At 32.5% G+C, this 13,932-nt stretch overlaps 1 protein-coding gene across 1 annotated transcript; it reads right to left on the reverse strand.

Annotated features, from left to right (window-relative positions):
* Nucleotides 1–1,099: 1,099 nt before the first annotated feature.
* Nucleotides 1,100–13,932, reverse strand: LOC124361288 (eukaryotic translation initiation factor eIF1). Its single transcript, XM_046815336.1, has 3 exons — nt 13,719–13,932; nt 6,318–6,475; nt 1,100–1,829 (listed from the first exon to the last, which is right to left on the reverse strand). The coding sequence occupies exons 1-3, from the start codon at nt 13,744–13,746 to the stop codon at nt 1,683–1,685; spliced, it is 333 nt and encodes a 110-aa protein (XP_046671292.1). The 5' UTR covers nt 13,747–13,932; the 3' UTR covers nt 1,100–1,682.

Consider the following 13,932-nt stretch of genomic DNA (forward strand, 5'->3'; position numbering starts at 1 on the left):
TAAACAATATAAAGGCCTTTTACTAAGATAATTTTCTGTTTAAACCATATTTTTTATGGTAACATCACTAATGAATGACAACAACCGTTCACTACACTACAATTACCACTTTTACATAAAAAACAAGTTTGCATACCTACATGGACGTGATATAGAGACAGACAAAAATGGCAGACGGCTAGGAATCCATCGACTTCACAATCCATTGTATCAAGTATTATTCTACATAATTGAATGTGATATCCTACTTAGCCAATAGATTATTTCCTATGGTACTAAATTTTATATACAATTTTAACATACAAATATATTACCATTTCAATGGATGCTACTACAACATACAAGTGTTCATAAGATGCGAGTTTTTGAAAAACCTTAGGTTTAGGCTATTCTAATTCTTTTTACAGTAAAATAAAGAAAACAAATTTCACCTGCTGATGGTTGAATTTACTATTTACTGAATTACAACTTGACACATCAACCAATCAAGTATTGCAAAGCAGAACAATTTTAAAACTAAGCAATGTTTATTCTAAAATCTGTAACTAATACTCTCCTAATGCTGAAAGACAAGAAAAATTTCAGTTTTATGGAAGTTTCTCTTGCAATTGGTATAAAACTTAACATTCATACCACCACAATGATTTTATCACGTAAATCTTTATTGACAAGTGATATGTTAATACCATACATCAGGGTTCCACATCTATTGACAAGTGAATTTCAATGACAATCTAGGATTAACTCATGGTTTGATTTTTTATTGGAAATAATATGTCTACCTAAAAAAATTAAACCCACACTTTTCTCTTTCATAGATTTCTTTAGTTCCTTCCTTGATAATTTAGTGTTACTTCAATTAAACTCATAACAACTAACAGACTGATGCAACTGTTTGTTACTCATATTTTGAACAGTGTATGCAACATTAGCACAGTACACATTAAACGGCAAGTACCTTTTGTTGTTAAGCACAGATACAGTAATGTATTCAGATTTGTCTTCCACAGATTGCTGCTCTACTGAGAACTTCAATTATTGATTATTCACTATGTACCCATTATGTACTGTATGTCAGGAAAAATAATACACAATTAACAGCAGTTGAAATCGTTATTTACTGGAATTAATATGTAGTAGCATTACAGTTAACTTATAAATTTGGTACAACACCAATAGGTACTAACACCAAATAACAGGAAATAAATAAATAGCCATGTGTATCATATCACATTGTGATTTATTCTAGAGTATATCGCCTTGGCGGGTCTACCATGTCAGCGTGATATCCATTAGGCAATAACCCGATATCAAAAAGGCACAGTGGAAAAGAAAATTGTCTATATAAACAAGCTATTTTTACTGATATTTGTGCCTCTATACACAGCGTTCTCGTGATAAACATTATTTCGAATAATTTTCTCTAAATATATCGATAGCATCTAGATACATACTATCTCCAGTAAAGCAGACTCATTGCTCGAGGTTTTAATTTAACCAGTTCAAAATCACTAAATGAGTTAAAACAAAATCAACCGAGTTACAGTAAAATAAACAAAATCGAGTATTTATGAAAAACGTACGTGAATTATTTAAAATTGCATACAAAAGAATTGTTGATCAAATCTATATAAAACTGCAAAAAAATTTTGTTAAAAAAATTGAAGTGTAGCGTTTTCCATTTAGAAACCGTGTACTTTGAGTTGGTCTGGTTTGGCTAGCCCTGTCTTTGTAAGCCACTGGCAAATGTTCTCTCGTTGGTCACCCTGGAGCTGCAACACCTCACCGTACTCTGGGTGCTCGATCACAGTCCCATTGCAGGCAAATTCCTGTAACATTACAGTCACTGTTGATATTCTATTTACTGTATCAATAAACAGTATAACTTGGTGAACCACTGGCAAATGTTTCCTTGCTAGTCTCACTTAATCATATTATGGGTGCTTGATCACAGTCCTGTGCAGACAAGTTCTCTGAAATATTGCTTGATATGTCATTTGAAAACATTATTCTATTACATACATCTAACAACCCAATTATTTACATTTAAAATTACTAATACTTTTTACGATTTTGATAGTAAATACAATACATATTACTAGCATTTACAGATTTCATTGTCACTTTAATTGACAAAAGTAAATAAGAAAATAATTCACTGTAGAATATTTAATGAGCTAGTTTGAGGTATGTACAACAATTCAATTGAAGTACAATACTAGGTTGGTTGAGTTGTAGCAATGCCTGGGCAACTGCCAACCTTGAGATCGGGTCGACTCACACAAACCACTTCTGACATTATTTGTAGCCCAAACCACGTAGCCCATAACGTATGTTATGAAAAATAAACAGTTTTTATACAAGGTCTTCTCCACCAACTTTCCCACTGACAAAAATTGCCAGACCATTATACTAACTTTCTCATAGAAGAACGTTTTTGTATTTATTATTTTTTTAAATTTTGGTTAGTTATGTTTATAACTTATTCTAATAAAAATATAAAACAAACTAGACCTTTTAAAATGCTTATTATCATACCTTTCTACAAGAGTACTACATTTTAGAATTTATCACAACTGTAACTATGTTTTACAGCAGTGGTAATGAAATACTGCGTATTAAAAATATGATGATCAGTTTTGGGGGTTTGCTCAATGGTTTCATCAATTGACCCTTTAACGCCAAACCCGAGTATAATTGTTTTTGTATTATCAGCAGTTTTATTTTTGTTGTATCAACTGTTAAATTGTGTTACTTGGTGTTCTATTATGAAAGAAATGTCCTGTCAAGTGGGTGGTGTAGTAATATAGACATTACTCAAAGTACTTGGATGCCATGTGCTTAGAATCGTACACAAGTTCGGGAATGGTTACGTTGATATTTTACAATGTGTTTTCATATGTTTATTCTCAGATAGTTGTGTGATAGTGGTAATATTTTGTAATTATTTGAAAAATTAACATTATTTGAGATGTTTGTAACATTGTTAACTATTTATCCTATTAAACTGTAAATTTTGTGTTATGTCAAAAACTCCTAAAAATGGGAAAAATACTTAGTGATGAAGGTATATAACTAAGCCTAATAACTAAGTCAGGTGTTGGGTGTTTCTGCGAATCCAGGAATACGGCAATTAAAGAGAATAAAATGTAAAAACACATACGCATGCGCACACACAAGCACAACCAAGATAAATAAAGGTTTATTAATACACCTACATTCTATTCTACATTAATACGCGAGAGCTCGCATCCATCGCATCCAACAATGGATTTTAGTAATTCAATGTTTTTTAGTTGGTATCAGTGCTAGTAGAAGGGTGTCTCGTTTATCCGTCCCAATACACTCCTGCATGTGACCTTGACAATTTTTAGTTTCCTGCCCTCTAGGTTTGTGAGTGGTTTATATTGTAGTGGAGCGCTGGGACCCATCTGCCCCAACAATATGCCTTTGTGCAATCTCTCCCGAAGTGCTTATTTCTAAATCTGTTAAATAGATGAAGAAATAAATTTATTTATTTACTCTACACTCTGAGTAAATACTCACAGAGTGTATAAGTATTCAGTTTTTAACATATTTGTGACATTGTGATTTTATTCTTTGCTTGAACATGAATTATGTGGATGAACAAAGAATACGGAACTTATTAGAATCGGTTCTTAAGTGAAAATGAATCACATAAAAGTGAGGTAAATGGAAATTAATTGGTGAATGATTTCGAGTGTGACAGGAGGAAAGTGTAAATGAAGGAGGAGGACATGAGTCATCTGACGACAATGATGTTGAAATTAACGCCGAGATTGAAGGCAATTAGCAGAACATCCTGATACCAGGTCAGATTCTTACTAATCTTATCTATAAGGGGAGGGATATTCTAAACCCTACTATTAGGTCTGACAGGCCACAAAACAGACCTAATGGCATTAGAAGACATAAAATTGTAACTCAGCTTTCAATGCCAGGTAGAAATGCAAAAACTGAATAAGAATGCTGGATGTTATTTTATCCTGATCAACTTTTTCAAAATGTTGTCAACTATACGAACCAGAAGATAAATTAAATCAGAGGAGAATTTGAATGAAAAAGGAATGGAAGAAAAACCAACATAGTGGGAAAAAACTGATTGGACTACTTTACTTAGAAGGCGTACTTTACTCTGGCGATAACAATGTCTGATTTGTGGAGAAACTATGGTTTTGGAGTTGAAATCTTCAGATTATTCATGAGCCTCACTAGGTATAAATTTTTGTTGAGATACGTAAGCTTCAATGACCGAGAGACAGAAGGTCGCCGACTAAGGAAATCGGTACATAAATGTTATTGCATAAGAGAGACATTTTATGAGTTTGTACGCTTGTGCAAGAACTGCAGTCACAGTGAATATTGATGAAATGTTACCTAACCTCCGAGGGAAGTCTAGTTTTAGAGTGTACATTTCAAAAAACATGGTAAATTTGGCAAAAAGTATGATAAATGAGTGATTCAAAGAGCTTCTGCACATGTAACATGGAGGTATATAATATATTTCTAAATAAAGAAGAGAAATTTTTCAATTGGACAACTCTGTTAGAGCCATTTTAAGACTGGCATCACACACTCCAAATATGGGGCGGAATGTGACATGTAACAATGTTTCTACCTCCCAGCCTCAAGATCTACTTGAAAAAACGTCACGATTGTTCGAACCATTAGAAAAAACAAAAAAAAGATTCCTACAAAGCTGACAACATACCCAAAAGGAAACAAGCGTCCAATCAACAGCTTGATGTTTGTATTTACAAACAATGCAGTATTGGTTTCCTACAAACCTAAGAAAAACAAATCTTTTCTTTTCATATAAACCCTGCATGAGACAGATGAGATAGGCAGGGATAGTGGAGAAAACCACAAGTCTTCCATGATTACTTTGTACAACAAACACAAATGTGGGGTTGATGTCTGTGATGCCATGCTTTACAATACAGCTTGGCAATAATACTAAATCGTTGGCCAATGACGATGTTTTCTTCATGCTCAATGTTGGAGGAATGCCTTTATCATCCACAAAGCTAACAATATGACACTTGAAGAAGATAAACTTATCACTCAATGATCATTTCTGATGAACTTAGGATGACAAAGTGCAGAGTATAGTATTTGATGAGCAATAAAACACAGGATACGTGATGTGGTCAATCTAGGATCAGACAAATACTGCTAAATTTGTGTTTTCATATACAATTTTTAATATTATATCTTGTAAATAAACTTATTCTTTGATTTGTGATCCAATGTTTCATTGAATTGCCTATTTGTATAAGCAAGGCAAATTGCTCATGTGCAACTTCCCACGTACTGAAAAATTATTAATTTATAAACAAAACATGCAGAATGCAAACTTTTTTTGGGACAAACTTAAATGTTTCAGTATTTTTATTAATGTTTGCAGAAAAGCAATAAGACAGGTGACACAGATTTTTAAAAGCATTTTTTCCAGAAATTCTAAGCTAGAATTAATTCACTTTTAAACTCGAGTAATATGCCTTCGCACAACCTCTTATGTTCAGAATGTGGGTGCGAGCTTTGGCGCGTTATGAAATGTTATAATTTTTAACAAAATGTAATTGCTGCCATTGCAAAGCTTCTTTTTCATATTTATTTTGATGTTTGACAAAACTTCTTTTATTTTAATCATTTGGCTGATAAATTATCTGATGAAAGCAATTCCTTTATAATTCAAGATATAACCCCTTGTTTATTGCTTAGTGTTTGTACTTTACATAACATGTATTAAGTAAATATATAGTAGATGGTTTTCTAATTGAACAGTGAATAAAAGGATAAGAAGATGTATAACTTCTTGGGTGAAAGTGAGGAGGGAAATTAATTTTCAAGCTCTCAGTCGAGTTAGTAAGTAAATTAGTCTACTTTTATGTATCATACATAGCGTTTTACACCTGTGTGTAAAAAACAGGTGTTGAACAAAAAATTTCCAATTTTAAAGCTTCCTTGAGAAATATGAAACTCTTTGAGTATTGATTTTGCTTGCGTATACAGAGTGTTACAATAATCTACACTGGTTTACCTTAAAGACTATCCAAAATCTCAATGACAAAATGTCTTAAAAAGCTCAATGGTCTATAAAAATATCAAGCCAGTAGTTTTAGTATACCATCTTACTTTGATATCATTGAATGAGGTAAACCTTTTATAAACCAGGTGTAATACAGTTACTACACAATTTTCCACATTAATACAGAGAAATAAATTTAAAATATTTTACAAGAAATGCTAATTATAACAACAGAAAGAACTACTAATGGTCTACACTAATTTACCTTTTTGCATGCTCGGACAATTTTTTTCAGGTCATATTCTGAAGAAAGTCCCTGAACAGTAGTTAAGGTCTTACGACCATTACGCTGTTGGATTCTTATATGCACAAGACCATCCTGGACATCATCATCAGAACCCTTGATTGCATCAGCAAAGGGGTCTGCAAGTAACAAAATGCATGGTTAGAATTTCACCAGAATTCAGGATCACCTTTTAAAAAATTGAACGTATTGATATATTTGCTTTATTACCATGCATAAACAGAATAGATACAGACTAATATTAGGAGAGGATGGGGAAGTAAAGATATAAAAGATTCTGGTACTCTCAATACTAAAGATGTATTACTATGACTTTACTTTACTGCTTCTCTTAACAACTTCCAATTTTTTACATTTTTATTTTTCTCTTCTTAAGCTTCCTGCAGTAACCAACACATCACACAAAATAACTTTTGAACTAGTATGTTTTGTTTTTCTTTATGGCCATCACCCATGGGGCTGGTAAATTTCTCTCCGGTCTGCCTGTTCGTAAAATATTTCAAGAATTAATTGAGCTACAGACTTAATATTATAAGAAACTTCATTTCTATACAGACAAGATCAACTTCGATGACAGTGCTTATTCCTTACATGACATGTGAGCTAGTGTACTCTTACCTTGTTTGATTTGGAGAGTTTTATTTGTTTTTAGTGTAGAGAACTGTCTACACCAAATTCATCATCATATTATGTTGGAGAAAATATTAAATTGTAGCCATTAATGTAATCATTTCTATTTAGTTCATGTTTATTTTTTATACAGGGAAGTACAATCTCAAAACTACAAGAAGGAGAGGTACTTTGGTATTATTGCAGGCTACTATTATTCAACACATTTTCTTACCGGAGACCTAAAAAAACTATATTATTAGAAAGAACAGACTTAATTACTTACTGTAAAAATTACCTGTCATTATGAGAATCAGTTCTTGTTTTGTCTTGTTTGGCACGAAGTGTGCCACTCTGTCCCTATCCACACCTTGTTATTATGTAGGTTATAAGTAGGTTTGTATTTGGTTATCAAAAATAATGTTACTAGTAGTACCAAAGTTAAAGACAACCTTTATAATCGTTCATGTGATCTAGGCTTGAATTTGGGTTCTGTCTTGAGGGATTTTTTTACTTTTTTCGCCAGAAGTACGGAAGGCACCACTGAAGCACGCAATAATGGCAAGAGGCATTTCTGATCGGTACTTACCAACCTCAGATCACGTGCTGGATCGTCCAACTTTTTACCGACATTGCTTCCTCCTTTTGGGAAAACATTGAGAAAACAAGAATGATCATCATAATGACATATGTACGTTTCTCAGTAAATCAAATAGTCTCTTTCTAGTAATGTAGTTATTTTAGATCCCCTGTAAGAAAACCTTCCAAAAACAGTGGCCTTCAAATTACTAAAAAAAAAATAATACCAAATTACTGAAAGAGATTAATCACTATTTGTTGTGTGTGTATGAAATGTTCTGTATTACTTGCTTGGTAGCATAATGCCCACTTTTCTCGATCAGAATAAAATTCAGGTTATTGTAAGCAACCATTTTATGTTCCTACTTGACAACCTTTTTATCATTTTTTGAGATCAAAGCACTGTGCCTAATTTTACACGCAAGTCAACAAATTAGTTCCTTAACCATTTTCTTTGATTGGCTCTATATACTACAAAATAACTTTCATATCTCATACATATATCTTAAAGCAAGCAAGGCTAAAGGGCATTTATAATTTGTTACTCAATCACATAATTGGTTACTTTACATTGGAACAACTTCAAACAGTGACAAAAACTAATGAAACCTCAATTAAAACTTTTTGTTCAAGTCTGTAGAGAGCAGTCACTAGGTCATTTATCAGTTGACCCATGGGTGACTTGTCTGAGTATTCATTTAAAAGTTCTAGTACTGATAGGTGACATAAACTTGAAGTCATAACATAAAATTTCTGTAAATGTAATTGATATTTTCATAATATATATCTGAAAAGAGAAAGGTACCCTTTTATTACTATAATTTTAATAGTAACTTTGGTCAATTCTGTGAGAAGATAATATCAATGCACAAATCTATTGACACTAAAAAACTGAAAATCAAGGTCTGCTGATATTAGCACATATTTTGAAAATATATTTGAAGTAAAAAAATTATTAACACAACTCATTTACTTAATTTTCTGTAGCACTTATTAATAGCCTCCAGTACCAATATTTACGTTAATAAATAATATACAGTTCTTAAAATATTTAAAACCGAAATAATTAAAAGATTTTTGTGAAGCTTGTTTAAAAACAGTATAGTTTACAAAGTAAAATTTATATTTAATGCAAAAATGTACAAATAATAGTTTTTTGTTTGTAATTGCATGTGTATACCACAGCGCATCCGCACTGATGTCATAGCAATGGCTGTTTCATTGGATACTATTCTCGCATCAAAAGTTTAGATAACCTCCGAGTTTAAATGGTAACCACACACAAACTAGTTGTGAAAATTACAGAAGATAAATTAAAATGTAGCTTCTTAGGTACGGTCCAATAAGCACCCGGTTTTTTATATCGAAATTGGCAAACGATATTACTTAATCATAACCATCGATATAATCCAATCGATACTTATTAATTATTTTTAACAATTAACTTAAATAATCTATATGAACAGCTGTAAACACTTTCAAATAATACAATTAACCCTTAAAGCGCCGTAAGCGCATATGCGCGCGAGGATCGACTTTGCTCTGAACGCCGTAAGCGCGTAGACGCCCAATATAATTGTTTTTACTATTTTGCACTGTTAGTTCAGAGTTTGTCCACTAGACTGTGAGGGGTGTATGTTACAGTAGTGTAGAGGGGCTGTACCACATCACGTGACAATCTTTGTGTTTAACGATCGATACTGAACCGGTTTTTGTTGAACAGCTGGCAGTTTGGTAGTATTGCTCAACGCCGCAAGCGCATTTATGCGTACGTCCACTGCCTCGCAGCGCGCCGGGCAGCTTTTGTGTTCTTCTTCATATCCTGTTGAAGCAGTGCGAATAGTTGATCGGTAAACTACTGTGTAGTTTTATGTGTTATATGATCATCTTTTTATGAAAGTTATATATTTATAAACTTTTGAAATAAACAGTTTCTTGAATGGCGATACAAGTCTTTTTTTCCTCGTAGAAATATATTTTACTCCTTATATTTATAATTATGTATTTTAGCTCTTGTTCCGAAATTCTACGTTTATGTTTTATTTTATTTATTTAGGCTTGTTTTTACTCCAACAAGCGTTACAATGTTATTTACTTCTATAAACATCTGAAAACCATTTTTTGTAATTATTATAAAAATAACACCCGTTAGAGGACTAAGAATTTGGAAAATATTTGGTTTTCAAATTTTTTGCGTGTAAAATTTAATTTTTTATTATAACTTTGTATTAAATATGTAATATACTTATTTTCTAGTTCTATTCTAGTACATATAAGCACGCAATGTCAATCATTGATATACATAATAATAAAAGGAACAGTAAAGCATTGGGTAAAATTTATAAATAGGAGTGGAACGCTACGTAGTAAATCATGTGTATTTTGGGCAATAAGTATGATAAAAGATATTTTTTTGCAGTTTTCTGTTTTATTTTGTTACCTAAAAAAAGAAATTAAAATTAGCGTTGAGAAAATCTAATTTTAATTTTTTATAATAAATGAGCGCTAATCCAGAGTGTAGCTGAAACTGTTTGGCGCTTTAAGGGTTAAGGTAATATTTTAAATTTCACATAAGTAACATTGTGTATTAAAAATGGCTGTCAATCTTAGGAAGCTTCACGAAAATCGCTTTGAAAGACGATAAAAACATGTTTTTTTATGGCTTCAGAATGTTGGGTTAGTACCTAATAACCCAGTATGTGATATTTGTGGTAAGGTAACGAATGTAAACTGTCAGAGGTGCAAACATGGTCGTATTCAGATGCAAGAAAGAAGGTAATGGTGGACATAACTTTAGTAAAAACGCACTGAAGAATACTTTTTTTGAAGGGTCAAAGTTCGGACTACGCAATATTGTTGACTTTAATGTACTTTTTTTTTTCCAGAAATCAGACAAATTACGATTTTTTAATTCTTGAGTGTAGTTCTGATTTACACACTCCATCTAGAAGTACGATATCTGAACTGGCTGTCGTTTTGCAGGGAAGTGTGTTTTTGTTTGGATAGATGATAAGTTTTAATAGGGAAGAAAAGCTTGGAGGTCCCTGGAGTGGTGGTGGAAATTGACGAATGTAAAATTGGTAAACGCAAAAATAACAAAGGGAGGTTGGTAGAAAGGAACCTGGATATCTAGGTTTAATAGAAACTATACCGGAAGGACAGAAACGTGGGGGTAGATAAGGATAGAGATTTGTCCTGAAAACAAATGAGATGCAAAAACTCTCATTCCTCTCGTACTAAAAACACGTGAAACCTGGAACAACCATAGTTTACAGATATGTGGAAAGCATATTTTGGACTAAGTGATTGTGGTTTTGTCCATTTTACTGTGAACCATAGTGAAAACTTTTTAAACCCAGCAACTGGTCCAACACCTCAGACAATTGAAAGTTCGTGGGACCTTAAAACGTAGTTTAAGAACTGGTATAGCAGCCGACCTTCTTGCAGATCACCTCTGTGAATATTTATATAGAAGAGAGGTACGGTTTTCTGAAGAGGACTCATTCAACCATTTCTTAAAAGCTGTAAAAAATTGCTACCCAGGCGAAGACATGTAGATAGTTCGACAAATTTCAGTTTCCTATTCTAATTATTTTTTTTGTTCTAATTTATTTTCTATTCCCAATGTTTGTATCATTTCTTTATTATTTATGGTTTTGCTGTTTGATTGTTCTCGTTCTGTTTCATTTAGTTAAAGTTATTTTTTTTTTTCTAATTTATTTTCTATTCCCAATGTTTGTTATCATTTCTTTATTATTTATAGTTTTGCTGTTTGATTGTTCTCGTTCTGTTTTCATTTAGTTAAAGTTATGAGTTTCCCTGATTTTGATGTTCATTTTATTATTTGTTACATAATTAAATTCACATTTTAATTTAAAACATATGATTGTTACTACTTTTATATCGATTGATAGTCTAAGATTCGATATGCGAATATTAGGTATCGAATATTAGGTATCGATGATTATATTCTTCGATATAAAAAACCGGTCCGCTTATTGACCGTACCCGCTTCTTATACGACAAATGTGATCGCAGCTTAAACCATGATCCCAGGCCATCAGTGTGTGCTTTGGTGGCGCCTTCCGTTTTCTGGCAAAAAAAATCATCCTTGAGATAGTACCCAAATTCAAGCTCAGATCACATGAGTGCTTGTAAAAGGATGTCTTTAACTTTGGTACAAACTAGCAACATATTTAAGAAACTTATAAACCTGCTTATATCGTCATAATAACATGTGTAATCTTACAGTAAGTCAAAACAAGGTCTGCTTTTCTAATTATGTAGTTTTTTAGGCCCTAAGTGGAAAAAAAAACTGTTTTAAAAAGGAGTGTCCACCGATAATATAGTAACCATAGCTTCAACATTATTGCGATAGAATGGATAGAAGAGACGCATTGATCTCCTTCACATTATATGGCCCTAAGTGAAAAAAACTGTTTTAAAAAGAGTGTCCACCGGATAATATAGTAACCATAGGGCTTCAACATTATTGCGATAGAATGGATAGAAGAGACGCATTGATCTCCTTTACATTATATTGGGAATTTAAATTCTTTCTGCAGTTCTACAGTAGCAAGCAATTGTCAGTCATTGCTCTGCCTAAGAATAATATGGATAGGTGAGTTTTAAATATATTTAGCTCTCAAGCTTTAGGGATCAGCCTTCTGGAGTTTTATATTTTTGTAATCGCTTCTATATCGAGGGGTGCATTTTGTTTACTGCCAACAGTGTGAAGCAGCACTGATGGCCGGAGGCATTACTATCAACCTGTTTAATTACTTGGCTAGTTCCTAAAATTAACTTTTTTTAAGTTTTGGTTTAACATTTGTTTACTGAAGATGGCTCTCCAAGGCGAGGCCGAAACATTTCAAGAAGTTAATTGGGGTTTAGGGTACGATAAGCGGACCCGGCTTTTTATATCAAATAATGTAGTCATCGATACCTAATATTCGCATCTCAAATCCTAGACTATCAATCAATATAAAAGTACCTATTGTCCTCAATAACAATCATATGTTTTAAGTTAAAATATCTATTTAATATTTACAGTGATCAAACAAATTATTATAGGCCCTAACCAAAAATTATGAAAACTGAAGACGACCATATTTGTTCCTCTCACAGTTACAGTTGTTTCTTTCCCACAAATTTCACATAATGGGTTTTTCCGTACGAATCCAACATGTTGAAGCCACAAAAAACATATTTTATCATCTTTCAAAGCAATGTTGTGTAGTTTTCTAAAATTGACTGCCATTCTTAATAATCAAAATTACTTATAAATGTAAAATTTAAATATTACCCTACGTCTATTATTTTAAAGTGTTTACAGCTGTTGATATAGATTATTTTATTTAATAGTTCAAAATAATTAATCAGTATTGACTGATTATATCAATGGTTATGATTAATTAATATCGTTTGCCAATTTCGATATAAAAAACCGGGTCCGCTTATCGTACCCTACCCGTTAATTGTGTAAACAATGTATGAATTGGAAGACATGATGAATATTATCCGTCATATTTTTCCCCGACTTAACAATTTCCTTTCAAACACTTCTTTGAAATTCACAATCAGGACCTAAAATAAGCCTAGGTAGGCCTAGTCAATTTGTATAAATATTTTTGCTTAGTGATAGGATCTAAGACCATTATGAAACTTCCAAAAGAGGAAGCCAAAAGGAGTGCTTACTAACACAATTTTGCTGTTTATATTTAATTAGTGGTACAGTAACATGCAAAAGTAGCAGTAATCTGAATATAAACACTCATAATTTCATCAATTACTAATCTGTGACACACCCAACCAAGTGCCATAAAATTAAGCAAATGAGACTTTTACCATAAACTGCCTCAATAATTGAATTGTTATCCTAAAACACTTTTAAGGCCAACAATCTAACACAAACATAGTCATTGCCCTAAGGCCTAACTTGACCAAGGCTAACCTAACTCAACATAAGAAAATGATTGGAAAATAACTGATATGCCTATAAGCTAATGGAAACCAATATGGCCTAATCTCAAAAATGCAGTGAAAGTCCGATTAAATTAAGTATACTGACCAAGATAACTAGTTCCTTTCTAATATTATTCTATTTTTGGATAAACAACTAAGATCAAGGAAAAAGCCTTTGAGTGAGGGAGGTTTTATTGACTAAATTCTTACCAAATGTGTTTAGATTCTGGATGGACATACGATAAATAAAGTATTCACTGGGAAATAAACACTTGCAATCTGCAACAGTTCACAATTTTACACTGAAAACTCTGGCCAAAAACTGATAAGTTTATAGTTCACACACACACACCTCAAGAAAATGTAACGTTAAAATGGCCGATCAAAAACGAGAATCCCTAATTTGTGACAGTGGTGAAGAGCA

This window comes from Homalodisca vitripennis, chromosome 1 (genome assembly GCF_021130785.1).
Source record: "Homalodisca vitripennis isolate AUS2020 chromosome 1, UT_GWSS_2.1, whole genome shotgun sequence".
In the NCBI taxonomy this organism is placed as follows: Eukaryota; Metazoa; Arthropoda; class Insecta; order Hemiptera; family Cicadellidae; genus Homalodisca; species Homalodisca vitripennis.

Bases quoted from the DNA above. Each gene is read 5' to 3' on its own strand.
- LOC124361288 (XM_046815336.1), bottom strand. From the start codon at position 13,746: ATGTCCATCCAGAATCTAAACACATTTG. The intron at 6,476-13,718 runs GTAAGAATTTAG...TGTTACTTGCAG, and splicing joins CCAGAATCTAAACACATTTG to ACCCCTTTGCTGATGCAATC. The intron at 1,830-6,317 runs GTAAATTAGTGT...GTAATGTTACAG, and splicing joins TTGTCCGAGCATGCAAAAAG to GAATTTGCCTGCAATGGGAC.